The sequence below is a fragment of the Lynx canadensis genome, chromosome F2 (assembly GCF_007474595.2).
Source record: "Lynx canadensis isolate LIC74 chromosome F2, mLynCan4.pri.v2, whole genome shotgun sequence".
In the NCBI taxonomy this organism is placed as follows: domain Eukaryota; kingdom Metazoa; phylum Chordata; class Mammalia; order Carnivora; family Felidae; genus Lynx; species Lynx canadensis.
The window spans coordinates 45,203,514-45,220,740 of NC_044320.2; the positions used below are offsets into that span (position 1 = coordinate 45,203,514).

Genomic DNA, 17,227 nt, shown 5'->3' on the forward strand with positions numbered 1-17,227 from the left:
GTTTACCATCTCTAAGCCAGACAAACCTGTTCTTAAGATCCAGAGTAAGTGAATAGCCAAAGCTCACGCCAGATGGTAAGTCTGACTGGAAAGCACCGACCCCTGATCTCACCTACTTTTACTTCCAGAATTTACCTTTTCACTTTCTATTATTCCATCAAAATCCACCCTAATTTTTAAATTCCTACCACTGTACCAAAACTGTTCTCTTGAACAGTGACCTCTGGTCAAATGCAGTTTTCAGTCCCATTCTCTCAAGTCCCAGTTCACTGCGTAGGCCCCTGAGGAGCACTGTGCCTTAGCATGTTACTTCTCTTTTGGTTTCCTTGCTACTCAACTACTCTGATTCTCCTACCTCTCAGTGGTTCCCCTTAATTTCCTTAATAAAGGAGGCTTTTCTCGCAACCTTAAACATAAAGACATTTTCCTAGGCTTCTGTCAGATATCTTGTTTTTACAATATACCCTTTCTCACCAAGCCTGGGCTTCAAATATCTTGCCACAGTTAACTCCTGGAAACTGTATTGGCGAAGGAACTCTCTCGGTAGCTCCTGGTCAGGTGCTGCCTTTTTCCTGGCCTACGTTATTGCATACCTGACCAATCTTTCTCCTCCCATGACATCCACCTTTCTCCATCCTGCCAGTTCCTACTGATTAGAGCATTCACTATCCCTCTCAAAGACCTTTAATGACTTCATATTACTAAGTTCACTCCTCATTGTATTTTCAACCTCATATCCTACACTTTCTTCTCTTTCCTCATGTATCATATATGAGCCTTATGCCACAGTCTTACTTTTGCACCAATTAGCCAAGCGGATTTAACATTTTTTGGATTTGTTCATGGGTACAATTTACCAAAGTATCATCCTCCATATTTATTTGTCCAACTCTCACCTTTTAAGGTCCAGCTCCAGAGTCCTCTCTTTTAAAAAACCTGTTGAAGCAATCCCTTCTCAAAGTCCACATGCATATTATGACCATTAGTAACTACTATGTCATATCCTGAGCTTGGTTCTTTTCTGCAAGCTTTGGTCTTTCCTATTGCTATTCATGGGAAGGGACTCCATTTTTACTCTCCACTCTAGCTCTTAGCATAATGTTTATTCAAAGTTAGAACTCAGCACTAGTAAACAGGCTAAGAACCCCAGTGTCCCCAGTACTTAGCACATATAATAACACTGAGTAAATATATTTAATTGGTGTTTGTTAGGGCAGATGAACAAATGAATTTTGGTTCTCAATTATCTTAAGCCTTGGCTAGGCCAGACTTCTTAGACAAATTCATTTCAGATTTCTCTTTCAATTCTGCTTTACCCCAATTACAAATATTTTAACAGCTATTATAATAAAAATATTTCTAGCATGATTCTAATCTGCAGCCTCTGGGTCACGTATTTCAAGTTAATTCAATACACTAAAGTATAGTAAAGCATTTGAATATTTTTTTTCAAAATGTCATGATTTGACTTGTACTTCAAGTTTGTTAAATTATTGAAGATGACCAGAAAATGACTAATATTAGGTTTAATATAGCCAGGAATACACATAGGATCAACTAAGGACTCATGACAATAGAATATGTAGATCTCTTATTTCCTCCTCCCACTTTCAGATTTTCAGATATACAAAGAAATAATGAAGAGAGAACCACTAGTAAACTGTGTGTGTGGGAGAAAAAGCACACTATCTTTTTTTTTTTTTCCACACTATCTTTTAAAAAGCAAAAGACCATACAAAAACACATACAAGCACATTGAAACCAGTATAATTACCAGGAACTAGCATAGTAGATATGAGTTCTGGAGTTTCCAAGAAATCCACGTTACTTCTTTGGAATGTCTTGCTATAATTCGTCTGAAGGTGGCTGTATAAATATAGATTAAGGCTGTGAATTTTTATTAGAGTGCAAAACAGAGTTCAAATTCAATCAAAATGGCAAGGATTTAGATGATTTGGATTGTCTGAATACAGACTTCTTTTTATCACTACCTACCCTAAGATAAAAAATAAAGGACATGTGTAATTTAACAACTGTCGGCAGAAAAAATATTTTAAAGACTTCTAAAAACAGAATACCATTAGCTCCCTATAGAAGATAAAATAAAAGGAGAAAGACTTTAATTGCAGAAAGAAGTTTAAACAGAAGGAAGAATACATTGGCTGCCCCGATGATTAAAAAAATAGGATAGCTAAGAAGAAAGACTATAGATTTTCTCTCCCTAGGAGAAAATAAATAAATAAATAAAAAGCATCTTAAAGTGTAGGCCTGGAGTACAGAGTTGAATAAAGTTGCCCTTAAAGCTCCCTTTGGTGTTTAAGATTCTATTGGTGTCATTCTGTAGTATATTTTAAAAATGGTTTCAAAATAAAATTTTGCATGAAATAGGTATTTCCAGGTATTTGTTACTTTCATTACCATAGCTTAAACCCTAAATATGGACTTACTGGAGGGCTATATTCACTGCCATTTAAAACCAACTAGAGTTATTTAATCTCAGAATAGCAAAAATTTTCTTTATCCAATTTGTAATTTTTTAATTAAAAAGGTGGATTTGTTTTTTTAACTTTGTTGAGGAATAATGGACAAATATGTACATTCAACATGTACAAAATGATTTGATACACATATACACTGTAGAATGGTTATCCAGAGAAGTCGATTTGTTTTTAATCTTTTCCAAACAATGTCTTTAATTTCCATCCCCTCCCCTGCTTTTTGCAGTGCTTAGAGACATTTAGAAAAGTTAAGCTATGATGATATTAACCGTTATATAGTTTTATTACAAAACACCACAGAACTTATGAAAAAAATAGAAAGTAAAATGACTTTCTCATCCTTTCTGTGTCCTTTGTTCACCTGCCCCCCTGACGCTTTAGATAGCCATGACCCATATCTAACTCTTACTTGATAAGCATCAGTAGAATGGTTATACTTAAAGTAGGACAATTACCAAAGGTACTTGTTTCAAGAGGAAAGTGGTTTCTAATCCATGAAATAAATTCCTAAAAATTTGGGATTGAGGAAACTAAGCAAATGACACATTTTAAGGTAAGATAAAGGGAATGGGGCTTTTCCTACAGGTCCTAAAAATATCATGTATATTTCTCCCTGCTAGCCAAAAAAAAAAAAAAAAAAAAAAAAAGCTGCTTATTACTTACCTATTCCACACACTACTGTTCTCCCAAAACTCATAAATCATGTAGCGAGATTCATTGGAAAGCTTTTGTATGGAAATGCTGGAATGGAAAAGAAAAGGCGTAAGTAGCCACAGGAAATTAAAGACAAACAGCAAACTACTTTTTCTAATCATCTCTGTATGTGGTATGAAACAATCTTATCTACTCATACAGGAAACACCCATGGTGCCTGCATGAAAAAGAGAGTTTTGTGAAAAATTATTTCAATATGTCTGTTTTGTTTGACATAATTTTTTAATTTTCTGCTTTGGCATCATGAAAACTGTCTCAGTATATTACAGACATCACAAATATAACTTCTGTAAAATTTCACTCCTTCAAAAGATTATCTGTTGTGTCAGGGTTCAGAAAAATGTTTTGTGCCACCGCCCCTGCCCTCAAAAGCGCAGCTCTTTGAATCTATCCTGTCACTCCCTATTGCTCTTTCCAAATTCCTGGTCTTACCCCATCCTTGGACCGACAGCTTTTGTTTGGGGTCCTGTTGTTAGCCATGTGAGTCCACACTGCTGCTATATAGCAAGGCTTCTGGCTCGCTACTGCCCAATGGTCCTCCTCCTCTCCTTCTCTCCCTTCTCCCCCCCACCCCCCACATACACACCTCTCAGTTTTCTCTGTTCAACTTTGAGAGTCTACATCCTAGCCATTTAGCCGTGATCGTAGTTTGTTGTTGTTGTTTGCTTTCCCAATTTAGGCCAGAAAAATTTGTCCCTTGAAGTTCTTTGACCAGTATGAGAGTGGCTAAAAGCCTATATAGTAGGTTTTGAAGGAGTTGGGTGGGGATGTGCTGAAAAGACATGTTGAGGTAAAGGCTGGATGTAATCCTGGGGCAATGAACAGCCACTGAAGGATTTAAAGCAGGGAAGTAGCATGGTTAGAGCTGGGTTTTATTTATTTACTTTTTTAAGTTTTTTTTTTTTTAAATCTTTATTTTTGAGAGATAAAGAGTGTGAGTAGGGGAGGAACAGAGAGAGGGGAAGGCACAGAATCCGAAGCAGACTTCAAGGCTCTGAGCTGTCAGCACAGAGCTGGATGCGGGGCTCGAACCCACGAACCGGGAGACTGCGACCTGAGCCAAAGTCGGACACTTAACCAACTGAACCACCCAGGCACCCCAGAGCTGGGTTTTAGAAGATCTTTCTGATGGTGGTATGAGGTATCCCATGGAGAACAGTCAATACAAAACAGGAAGAGAAGCTAGAAAGGTCATGATATTGCTTTCGTGATTCATGACAAAGATCCAAACTAAGGTAGAAAGGAGGGGGGGGGGGGGGGCAGATTCATAAATTTAAGGGAGAGCAGGAGACAAATATAAAGATGCCTTTAAAAAATTAATTCCAGGGCCTTCCGGGGAAGATGGCGGAGTAGGAGGACCCTAAGTTCATCTCCTCCCATAGATGGAACTAGATGACACCCACACCAGTGTAAATAACTCAGAAAATGACCCATAGACTGGCAGAACAGAATCTCTACAGCTAAATGTAGAGAAGAGACCACATCTCACAGGGTAGGAATACTGTTGTTGAGAGCTAAATGGATCATTGGACCGTTGGCAGAAGGGAGGGACCCGTGGTGGTGCAGGGGGGAGAGAAACAGACCCTCACAATGGGAGACCTGCACAGGGAAGATGAATCCCCATAACATCTGTCTTTGAAAACCAGGAGGGCCAAATTTCACGAATTTTAAAAACCAGCAGGACTTGGGGCGCCTGGGTGGCGCAGTCGGTTAAGCGTCCGACTTCAGCCAGGTCACGATCTCGCGGTCCGTGAGTTCGAGCCCCGCGTCGGGCTCTGGGCTGATGGCTCGGAGCCTGGAGCCTGTTTCCGATTCTGTGTCTCCCTCTCTCTCTGCCCCTCCCCCGTTCATGCTCTGTCTCTCTCTGTCCCAAAAATAAAAACGTTGAAAAAAAAAAATAAAATAAAAACCAGCAGGACTTAAAAGCTGGAACTTTAAAAAATCAGCAGGCTTGGCTCTGGGTGAGCCCGAAAGGCCGCCGCAGGAAACTGAATCCCCACCCTTAAAGAACACAACAAACAGCCCCACTGAGATACAGCACAGGAGCAGCAGTTTGAAAAATGGGGTATACTAGAGGAAGATCTCTCGACTATTCTCAGGGCACGTGCTGGAGGGGCAGGGATCACTGGCAGACTTCTGGAACAAAGGAGCAGGCGGGTGCCGTTTCACTCTCCTGCTCCCCAGTATAAACCCACAGCCACCGGTGGGAACCAGGGAGGCATGGATGATCCCTACCTAACTTGCTAATACTCCGCATCCTGCCCCCCTGCGGTCCCCCAGGCAGCCCTGCACTTCTGCAGATCCACCGTCTCCAGTCTCAGCTCTGGCAGTGCAGGTCCCTTGCACAACGGACCGGCACAAACCTTGCTAACATCACACATCCTGCCCCTGTGCACTTGAGCGGATCTGCCCCCTCCAATATGCTCTTGGCTGGAGCCCACCCAAAGCACCACTCCAAAGTGACTCCAGCCCCTGGGAGAGGGGAAGATAACCACACATACACCAGGCCAACTACAGCCCCAGACGTGGAGTGGGGGCAGACAGCTGGTCTGATTACAGGCCACACCCAACAACAAAAACTCCCCAGGGCAAAAACAGCAAAAGTGCTACTACGTCTCTCTCTGTCAATGCGCGCTCTGACTCAAGCCCAAGGCAGCCTCAGACTGGCCCACCAACAGGGCAGGGACCAAACACCGCTGATGACAGGCAAAGAGAGCCATTGCAGGTGAGTGGACCGGAGGGAAAAGCGGCTCTGCCGAAACATTAGGGTGCATGCAACACACATAGCGGACACCCCTGAAGTGCCAGCTTCTGGTAAACGGGACACTGCACTGCAGGGCACTACAGGACCTCGTCTTCACGGCCCACTATTTTCAAGAGCAGAAGACAGAGCTGACTTTCCCAACACGCAGACAGAGACAAAATGAGGGGATAGAGAAATATATCCCAAATGAAAGAATAGGGCAAAACGACAGCAAGAGATGTAACTGAAACAGGTAAGTAATATACCTGATAGAGAATGTAACGGGCATAAAGACACTGAAGGTGACGAGTAGAGGACCTCAGTGAGACCCTTAACAATGAGACAGAAACATACAAAAGAACTGATCATAGATGAAGAACAGTAAATGAAACTATACACTAGATGGAAGAAAGAGTAGATTAGAGGAAGCAGAAAAACATCAGTGACTTGGAGGACAGAGTAGTGGAAAGCAAGCTGAATAGGAGAAAGAAAGAAAAATAATACAAAAGGAATATAAATTTAGGGAACTCAGAGACACCGTCAAGTGTAATAGTGTTCCTATTACGGGGATCCCAGCAGGAGAAAACACAGAAAAGAAGGCAGAAAATTTATTTGAAGAAATCATAGCTGAAAACTTCCCAAATCTGAGGAAGGAGACAGTAAAAGCAGCAAGAAAAAAGAAAACAGTTACATACAAGGGAAACCACATAAGGCTATGAGCTGATTTTTTTCTGCAGAAACACTGCAGGCTAAAAGGATGTGGCATGATATATTCAAAGTATTGAAAGGAAAAAGTCTTCAGCCAAAGACACTTTATTCAGCAGGGCTATCATTCAGAATAGAAGGAGAGAGAAAGAGTTTCCCAGACAAACAAAAGTTAAAGGAATTCACCGCCACTTAACCAGCCTCGCAAGAAATGTTAAAGGGAACTCTGAGTGGAATGGAAAGATCATGAGTTGGAATAAGAAGTACATTGAGAAGCACAAGAGAGTAAAGTTAAGTGCATATGTAAAAATTGGTCAAGGGGCTCACAATATGTAAATGTAAAGTATGTAAAGGATGTAAAGCATGACACCATATACCTATAATGTGGGGGGAGAGGAGTAAAGAATGAGTTCAAACATTAGCCACCATCAACTTAACATGGACTGCTATATGCATAAGATGTAACATGCAAACAGAATGGTAACCACAAATCAAAAACCTATATATGCAAAAAAACCAGAAAGGAATCCAAGAACATCTCTAAAGAAAGCCAACTGATTGTGAGAAAAGAGCAAGAGAAGAATGAAACAGAGAAGGACAAAAACAACCATAAAACAAGTAAAAAAATGGCAGTAAGTGCGTATCTATTGATAATTTGAGTGAAAATGGACTAAGTGATCCAATCAAAAGACACAGCGTGGTGGAATGGATAAAAAAGCAAGACCCATCTGTATGTTGCCTATAAGAGACTCATTTCAGACCTAAAGACACATGCAGATTGGAAGTGAAGGGATGGAAGAACACTTACCAAGCAAATGGACATGAAAAGAAAACCAAGGTAGCAAGACTTACATCAGCCAAGAGACTTTAAACAAATATTATAACAAGAGAAAAAGAAGGACATGAGATAATCATAAAAGGAATAATCCAACAAGAAGGTAAAACAACTGTAAATACTTATGCACCCAACATGGGAGTACCCACATACATAAAGCAGCTATTAACAAACATAAAGTAATCAAGAGTAATATAATAAAAGTAAGGGACATTAACATCCCACTTACATCAATGGACAGATCATCCAAACAAAATCATAAGGAAACAGTGGCTTTGAAAGACACATTGGACCAGATGGTTCTAACAGATATATTCAGAACATTCCATCCTAAAATGAATACACATTCTTTTCAAGGGCACACGGGAACATTCTCCAGAATAGATCGCATGTTAGGCCACAAAAACAAGCCTCAAGGAATTAAAAAAGACTGACATCATATCATGCATCTTTTCTTACCACAATGCTATGAAAATAGAAATAAACATCAAGAAAAAAACTCTGGAAATAGCATATAGGAAGGTTAAATAACATGCTACTAAACAATGAATGGGTCAATCACGAAGTCAAAGAGGAAATTAAAAAATACATGGAGATAAATGAAAATAAAAGCTCATTGTTCCAAAATCTTTCAGAAGCTGCAAAAGCAGTTTAAGAGGGAAGTTTTATAGCAGTACAGGCCTACCTCAAGAAGCAAGAAAAATCTCATAATAGAGCTAGAAAAAGAAGAATAAAACCCCGAATCACTAGAGGAAGTAAATAATAAAGATTAAAGTAGAAATAAACAAAATAGAAACTAAAAAAAGCAATAGAACATACCAATGAAACCAGGAGCTGCTTCTTTGAAAAGATCAACAAAATTAATAAACCTTTAGCCAGAACATATCAGAGAGAGAGAGAGAGAGAGAGAGAGAGAGAGAGAGAGAGAGAAACTTAATAAAATCAGAAATTGAAGAGGAGAAATAACAACCAACATGACAGAAATACAAAGAATTATTAAGATGATATTATGAACAATGATATGCCAACAAAGTAGACAATCTAGGAAAAATGAATAAATTCCTAGAAACCTGTAACTTCCCAAAACTGAAGCAGAAAGAAACAGAAAATTTGAATAGACCAACTGCTAGCAGTGAAATTGAATCGGCATTCAAAAAACCCCACAAACAAAAGTCCAGGACCAGACGGCTTCACAGGTGAGTTCTACCAGACATTTAAAGAAAAGCTAATGCCTCCTCTCCTCAAACTATTCCAAAAAATACAAGAGGAAGGAAAGCTTCCAGATTCATTCTGTGAGGCCAGCATTACCCTGACACCAAAACCAGATGAAAATACTACAAAAAAGAGAACTACAGGCCACTATCTCTGATGAACACAGATACAAACCCTCAATAAAATATTAGCAAAGTGAATTCAACAATACATTTAAAATATCCCAATCCATGAGCATCCATGAGAACCAATACTGTGAAAATGGCTATAGTACCCAGAGCAATCTACAGATTTAAAGCAATTCCTGTCAAAATACCAACAGCATTTTCCACAGAACTAGAACAAATCATCCTAAAATTTATATGGAACCACAGAAGACTCTGAATAGCCCAAGCAGTCCTGGAAAAGCAACGCAAAGCTGGAGGTATCACAATCCAAGATTTCCAGCTTTGGTATTAAGCTGCTGGGATCAAAAACAGTATACTACTGGCACAAAAACACGGAGATCAATGGAACAGCATACCCCACCCAGAAATAAACCCACCGTGATTATATGCTCAATTAATCTTTGACAAAAGAGGCAAAAATATGCAGTGGGAAAAAGACAGTCTCTTTGACAAAGGGTGTTGGGAAAAGTGAACAGCTACATGCAAAAGAATCAAACTGGACCACTTTCTTAAACCATACACAAAAATAAACTCAAAATGGATCAAGGACCTAAATGTGAGACCTGAAGCCATAAAGATCCTAGAAGAGGACACAGGCAGTAACTTGTCTGACATTGGCTGTAGCAACATGTTTCTAGATATGTCTCGTAAGGCAAGGGAAACAAAAGCAAATGTTAGGACTACACCAAAATAAAAAGCTTCTGCACAGTCAACAATCAACAAAAAGACAACTTACTGAATGGGAGACGATATTTGCAAATGACGTATCTGATGAAGGGTTAGTATCCAAAATATATAAAACACTTGTACAACTCAACACAAAACCCAACACATAATCCAATTAAAAAATGAGAAGACATGAACAGACATTTCTCTAAAGAAGACATCCAGATGGCCAAGAGACACATGAAAAGATGGTCAACATCACTAATCATCAGGGAAATGCAAGTCAAAAGCACAATTAGGTTATCACCTCACACCTGGGAGAATGGCTAAAATCAAAAACACAAGAAACAAGTGTTTGTGAGGATGTGGAGAAAAAAAAGAACCGTCATGCACTGTTGGTGGGAATGCAAATTGGTGCAGCCACTGTGGAAAACAGTGTGGAGGTTCTGCAAGAAATTAAAAACAGAATTACCATGTGATCCAGTAATTCCACTACTGGGTATTTACCCAAAGAACAAAAAAACACTAATTCAAAATGATATGTGCGCCCCTATGTTTACAGCGGCATTATTTACAATAGCCAAAATATAGAAGCAGCCCAAGTGTCCACTGATAGATGAATGGATGAAGATGCGGTGTGTATATATGTGCGTGTTTGTGTGTATACACATCGCATCTTTATCCACACACATAACAGGATATATTACCCAGCTATAAAGAATGGAATCTTGCCATCTGCAACAACATGGATGGATCTGGTGAGTATAATGCTAAGCAAAATAAGTCAATCAGAGAAAGACAAATACTATGATTTTGCTCATATGTAGAATTTAAGAAACAAAAGAAATGAAGGAAAAAAGAGACAAACCAAGGAACAAAGTCTTAACTACAGAGAACGAAATGATGGTTACCAGAGGGGAGGTGGGTGGGGAGTTGGGTGAAACAGGTGAAGGAGTTTAAGAGCACACTTATCATGATCAACACTGAGTAATGTATAGAATTGTTGCATCACTATACTGTACATCTGAAACTAATGTAACACTGTGCTTTCACTATTCTGGAATTTAAAAGTAAAGTAAAATAAAAAACTCTGTAAGTCCAGCTTGTTCAATCTAATGTTTTAGGTTATATTCAGATGAGAAATCAAAATGAAAGTATAGACCAACAGCAAGGATATTTATTTCTATTTTTTATTATTTTTTAAATATAATTTATTGTCAAGTTGGCTAACATACAGTGTATCCAGTGTGTTCTTGGTTTTGGGGGTAGATTCCTGTGATTCAACGCTTACATACAACACCCAGTGCTCATTCCAACAAATGTCTCCTCAATGCCCATCACCCATTTTCCCCTCTTCCCCGCCACCCCCCCATTAATCCTCAGTTTGTTCTCTGTATTTAAGAGTCTCTTAGGGTTTGCCTCCCTCCCTGTTTGTAACTATTTTTTCCCCTTCCGTTACCCCGTTACTCCTGTTAAGTTTCTCAGGTTCCACATATGAGTGAAAACATATGATATCTGTCTTCCTCTGACTTACTTCACTCAGCATAATACCACCTAGTTCCATCCAAGTTGTTGCAAATGGCAGGATTTCATTCTTTCTCATTGCCAAGTAGTATTTCATTGTATATATAAACCCTATCTTCATTATCTATTCATCAGTTGATGGACATTTAGGCTCTTGCATAATTTGGCTCTTGTTGAAAGCACTGCTATAAACATTGGGGTACGTGTGCCCCTATGCATCAGCACTTCTGTATCCGCTGGATAAATTCTTAAAAGTGCTATTGCTGGCTCATAGGGTAGTTCTATTTTGAATTTTTTGAGGAACCTCCACACTGTTTTAAGGATATTGATTTAAAAGATAACAGAGAATGTATCAGTGTAAAAGTCAAGCTAAATGTAGTTTAGGATTTACCTAAGTATGACCAGCAGGTGGTGGTAACTGTACACAGAAACTGTAATATTTTCCTTTAGCTCTTTGCTGGTAAATAGTTTAATGTGTTTCGCAAAGCTGTTGATCTGGATTGCCGAACTAAGGTATGATGAGCAAACATTGTTAGCTCAATTTCAAATATTCCAGGGAAAAGGTTTATAACAGAATCAAAGGAATTGGATGTAAAGTGAAATCAAAGATTTTCTAATCCTAGAGTTCTTGAATAAGCTCCTGGTGGAGTGTAGGGGGCTGTTCCTGGAAATCCCAGAAATGAGCTGCAAATTGATGTGCATGTCTATTTTTTTCTGGGAAGAAAATCCATAGCTTCCGTTAAGAGTTTCAAAGGGTCTCTAATCTCCGAACTTAATTTGACCATGTAATGGACAAATTTCAACCCATGAGGTTTGTTTGTTTTTTTTTCTTTTTTAGGATAAAGTTTAAAATACTCAGCCTAGCATTTTAGTCTCTTCATGAACTGCCTGCTACAGACTAATTCATTTATATTACATATCACATTAAATACCAACTTATCCTGCTATTGGACCTTCCGTTTTTCTAGACATCCATAAGACTGTAAGGAATTCAAAAACTTTTAGCATAATTCTCATACTTTTAAAGGACTGAAGAAAGTATCACAGGGGCATGAGATCGCGGTGTGAAGTACAACCCAGCAGGCCTACCTTTCGCTACAACTTGTTAGCTTTGTCACTTTGGGCCCATTACTGAACCTGTTTCCTCATCGGTAAAATGGTGATAATAACAGGACTGTGAGGAGTAAAGTGTTGCGTGTAGAATATTTAGCCCAGTCTTTGGCAAATTTTGTGCGTATCAGCCATTAGCTCAATAGCCAAGAAGAAAGTAGCACTTTCACTGGATGAGCAGTTACAAAGGCTAAATCCTCAATGGTGCTAAAGCTGAGAAGTATGACAAAAGTAAAAGAAACTGGAGAGAAAATGAGGCCAGGAAAAAAAAAACTGAAGGAAAAAAGACATATTTGTGAAAATGAGAAGCAGCAAGCCAATAATAATGATGATGATCATTATATTATTTATATACACTAACAGCAATGGTGATGATTGCTAACATGTGTATCACTCTGTTCCAGACCCTGGTGTAAACATTTTATGTGGATTAAGTAATTTTAATTACTCTGGGGACTCTGGGGAGTTGAAGTGACTCTGGGGATGATATACCAAACACTGTCTATTGCCCAACTATTACCCCCCTCTTTCTTAACAGAACCTTGCCATTGTTGAGTTTGCAATATATCCAATCAGCCCATCAGCACTGGACTGAGACAGTCATCACCATCTCACTCCTTTCTGTTGGACACCAGTATCCTCACCTACCCGGGAGTCAGGAACGACCATGTGACTTGAGCTGGGCCAATGAAATGCCAAGGAATGTATGCAGGGAAGCAAGGGCTTCTGGGAAATGCTTGCATCCTGAGGATCAGATCTTGAAGGAAGGCTTGTTGGTATTGCACCCTTCTCTTTCTTCCTGACTATAGGCCATCTGGTAAAGAGCCAGATGATAGAGCTGAAAGGCCAGTGCAGATTTTGGCTTAAAGGGACATGGGTGAAAATGCTAATCAGAATTGTGCTACTGCCCGGGTGCTTTCAGGTAAGAATGAAACTGACCAATACATAGCAATGGTGTTTAAGGACATTGCTACTTGAGACTGTACAATACAGATAACATATGCAATGTGCAATAATGCCACTGAGAAAAGGTTAATTATGAAATAATTTTTAGAAACATTTCTCTTGGCAATATTTCCATTGAAAAGGCTTTGGGCTTGAATGATTAGCTTTCAATTATTTTCCAACTTAGAATTACATAGCACATTGCTGAGTTGTGGCTATATGCTTTAGTCTTGCTCCTCGATGTGTTCAGACTTCCTGTGATACTTACCACGCACTGGCTGAAGCAAGAGTTCTTTGGCTAAGCTGTCCCTGGATGCAGTCACTTAGAGCTTCAGCCCAGCCCTGAGCTTCAGCCCTGAGCTCCAGGATTGAATATTCCTGGCAGCTGGAAAATGGCAGTGAAACAGTTTCTAAGGGAAAGGATGTGGTCAGGAACAATTGGGGTTGAAGATAAGTTACCAAAGGCAGCTGGCTCTTCATGGAAAAACTCTCTTCCTCTTGGCTTCCTGCTTTCCCCATATGTCCTAGGTTAATTCACAGAACCTAACCACAGGAGAAAAGGCCCATCAGGAGGGACAATCTCCACTTCTCCACACGAAGATCCAGCCACCAATTTATTTCACCTACATAAAAATGCTGATAAATGATATGCCAGAGGGTATCATTCGTTCTTAAAAGATGATTCTTTGGCCATGGTAAAGTTCAGGGTCAATTCTAATACAATTCCACATTCAAGTTTCCTGAGCCCTTGACATAGAGTTTAGAATACAGACAAATTCTAGAATTCACATCTGAGAGTGACTTCAGAAAACATTTTATTCTACTTAGCAGCAGTGAAATTTTAGGCCATGAATGAATAACAGATTTTCCCAACTGGATTCTAAGACCCTTGAAAGCAGAAACTCTTCTCATTTTTCCCGGTATCAAGCATGGTTCTAAGAATACACACATATATTCAATTGGTGCCTCCCCCCAGGGATTAATAAGCCTTCATGATTACAAAATAAGCAAAAAGATCATCAAACAGTGCACATGCACACGTGTGTGCGTGTGTATAATAGACGGATCACACAACTGATCTGCTTGGCTTTTCCACTAACAACTCATTTTAAAACTCAATTGACTAATACTCCGACAAGGGCTCTGTCAGCCCCTAAACAGCTAAGTCTTACAGTCAAGTACCTTCAGGGCAAAAGCCTCTCTAATTCAGTTGCCGGAATTTAAGAAAATAAGAACCTGTAATTGGAACAGAAGGGATCTTGTCCATTCTACCCATGGTTAACCACAGAAAGTCTAGGAAACTTTAATTCAACGATAACCAAATACGGGGAAGAAGGATTAAATGTGGGTTTTGGAGTCAGACACACTTGGGCAAGATGGTTAATGTATCTGAGCGTATTTCCTCCTTAACTGGAGGTGATACATCAGATCACTGCAAGTGAAGAAGAAATAAGAGCATGGGCACAAACTGCTTAATCTAGTAGCAAATCCTTAATTCCTACTCTGTGTTACAGCAGCATTTCCTATCTAGCCATGGTGAAGCTGAGCCTAACATTATGGGAGAAGAATCTGCAAAAGTGGTAATTCTCAGAGTTTTATTGTATCAGCCAAGCCCAAGGCAACGGTGCAGGGCACGGTGGAGCATGACTGACAGCGTGAGTGACCCATTCGCCCATCAATGGATGCAGACAGGAGACTGAATTGGATTAACGGCGCAACTGAATTTAGGCGTGCCAGCATAACGTGTATTCCATATGGTTTGCACCCATGTGGAGTGGTTCTCTGATGCTCCTTCCATCTGATGAAGTCTACTTTTTGAGAATTTCAGTAAAAGAAGGAAATCAGCTGAAAAATCAGCAATAAGTGAGTCAAGAGTCCTTAAAAAACAAACCGGTCGTGCAAGGGAAGAGGAGAAGCTGAGTCTCCATTTATCTCCCTGGAAGAGGATCCTCTCCCTCCCTGTTCTTCACAGCTGGAGCCGAGGGAGCAATTTTCCTTGGCTGCTGAGAGGACAGAGTCCGTGGCAGGCAGCACAGATCTATCTACTCAGCTGCTCTCCCACACCTGCTTCCCCGCTGCCGGGGCCGTCCGCCTGGCTTCAGGCCCTTTGTCCCACACACATTAAAGCAGTATCTCTGAACCCTAAAGAATAAGCAAACTTTGTGCCCTATTTATAAATGCAAGAAGGCTAAACCATCCCTGGAGATTGTGATAACCAAACCAGACTTGATCTGCTCTATGTTCCCATTTCTTTGGCTAGTACCGTGCTCTACTTTCTGTAGTGGATGGTGTACAGGTGCACACGTGCACGCACACACACACACACACACACACACACACACACACATCACACTCTTTTTGCATTTTCCAAGCAGTCACTTCCAGTTTTACGTGAGTAGGATTTTAAAGCTATATAGACTCTCACTTTGGCAAATCCCTAGGTCACTGAACTAAAAGGACTACAATGGTTTCAATGTGAGCCCTTCTGAGTCTGGTGTGAAGTAGGACGACGACAACAACAACAAAGCAAGCTCAGCATCTCCTGTGTTTCTCTTACAATGGCATGACTGGAAGATGGTGAGCGTCTGCCCTAAACAGCGCTGAGCAAGTCCCCTTAAATGCCAGAGAGTGGGTCAGAGGTCAGCCAGCCAGATGAGGAAGCGATAGCAACCCCAGCTCACGGTCTCTGGGCCTCTCTGGGCCGAGCACTCAGTTAATCCCTCACAATCACCTTAGGAAGTTCGAGATGAGGAACGGAAGCTTAGAGCCAATTAGGATCTTTCCCTAAATCACAAAACGAATACGATCCCAATTTTAACTCCAGAGCCAGACTTCTTAACTGGGGAGGTATTCTGTTGGAGCATGAATAAAACAGAATTACTGGGAGTAACACCGAAGTACTCAGTATGAGTTTCTATGCGTGTGTGTAATACACACGTATGCACACATGCATTTAAGAGCTTTACCGAAGGAATACTTGAAAAGCATTATGAAATGCAGTTTAAACCAGCTCCCAAGGCAGGGGTGTTCTGGTTGTGGTCGTTTTCCAGAAGCAGGTGAGTCTGGGGCTGGGCTTTGGACTCGAGGCAGAATGTGGGCTTGGCCAAGACCTACCAGCTGGCCATGCATTTCTGGGAGGGAGAATGGCCGGGCCAGAGGCACGGATTATGCTGGAAAGGCAGTGGGCAGCTGGGCAAGCTCCGGTGAGGGAGAGACAATGGTAGCAGTGCTATGGATTCTCGAGTCGGACAAACACAGCACCAGAGAAACAGCTAGCCCTTGGTTAAGACACTCAGAGAGTTACTGCAGTTCCTGATTAAGGGAATAGTTTATAATAACTGTTTCTGGAAAAATTTTTCTAGTAACTGTTTGTTGGACCACTTGGAGTAGAGAAACTGAAAATGAGGAATAGACCATAAATTTTAGTAGCCTAAGATAATTGAAGCCTGAGCTGGGGCGGCTATGGAAAGAGGTTTTTTTTTTTTTTTTTTTCTAAATGACCTGTAATCAAGACTTCAGATATTGTGCAGTTTCATAATGGCTGAAATGATTATTAGGATATGGGGCATGTTGCCAAGGGAGCAATCAGAGCTAGATGTACTGGACTTGGGGCCTCATCTACCAGAGGTGATTTTAAATCAGCGTGGGCCTGCCTGGAGGCAAAAGGGGAGATTTCAGTCTATGCAAAATTCTCCGTTTCAAATCGTTCTCTCCGTTTAATTTCCCTTGGTGCCCCCAGTGATCAAAATCCACACAGAGCCCAAGAATAAAAGAGGAACATCCAGCTAAAGTCTGCCAAAATGCATCACCCGGAAGGCTGGAATAATCAACAGAAACACAAGGAAATTCTCAAATGCCTTTCTGCCAGCCCCACCTTCATCCTGCACGCAAGGGAGCACTTACCGCAAACAGCCGCTTTGGGAAGAAGCACTCTCTACATAGTGTTTCAGAGCAAGCTGGAATTCTTCCAGGTCCTCCTCTATCACAGACATCTGACGCTGCACAAGCATGATGTGCTGCGGAGGAAGAGGCAAGGGTCACTGCTCTGGAGCCTTGCTGAAGCTGACCCCCTGCAGCCCGGCCCAGCCCTCCTCACAAGGCAAACAAT

At 40.7% G+C, this 17,227-nt stretch overlaps 1 protein-coding gene across 2 annotated transcripts in view; it reads right to left on the bottom strand.

Annotated features, from left to right (window-relative positions):
* The window catches only part of NECAB1 (N-terminal EF-hand calcium binding protein 1), a 180,072-nt gene that overhangs the window by 2,076 nt on the left and 160,769 nt on the right, over nt 1-17,227 (bottom strand). For both annotated transcript variants that reach the window (XM_030304460.1, XM_030304459.1), the window contains exons 10-12: nt 17,023-17,135; nt 3,162-3,239; nt 1,775-1,866 (exon numbers count right to left, since the gene is read on the bottom strand). In XM_030304460.1, coding sequence (XP_030160320.1) covers nt 1,775-1,866; nt 3,162-3,239; nt 17,023-17,135 — 283 coding nt within the window. The remainder of the gene's footprint in view (nt 1-1,774; nt 1,867-3,161; nt 3,240-17,022; nt 17,136-17,227) is intronic.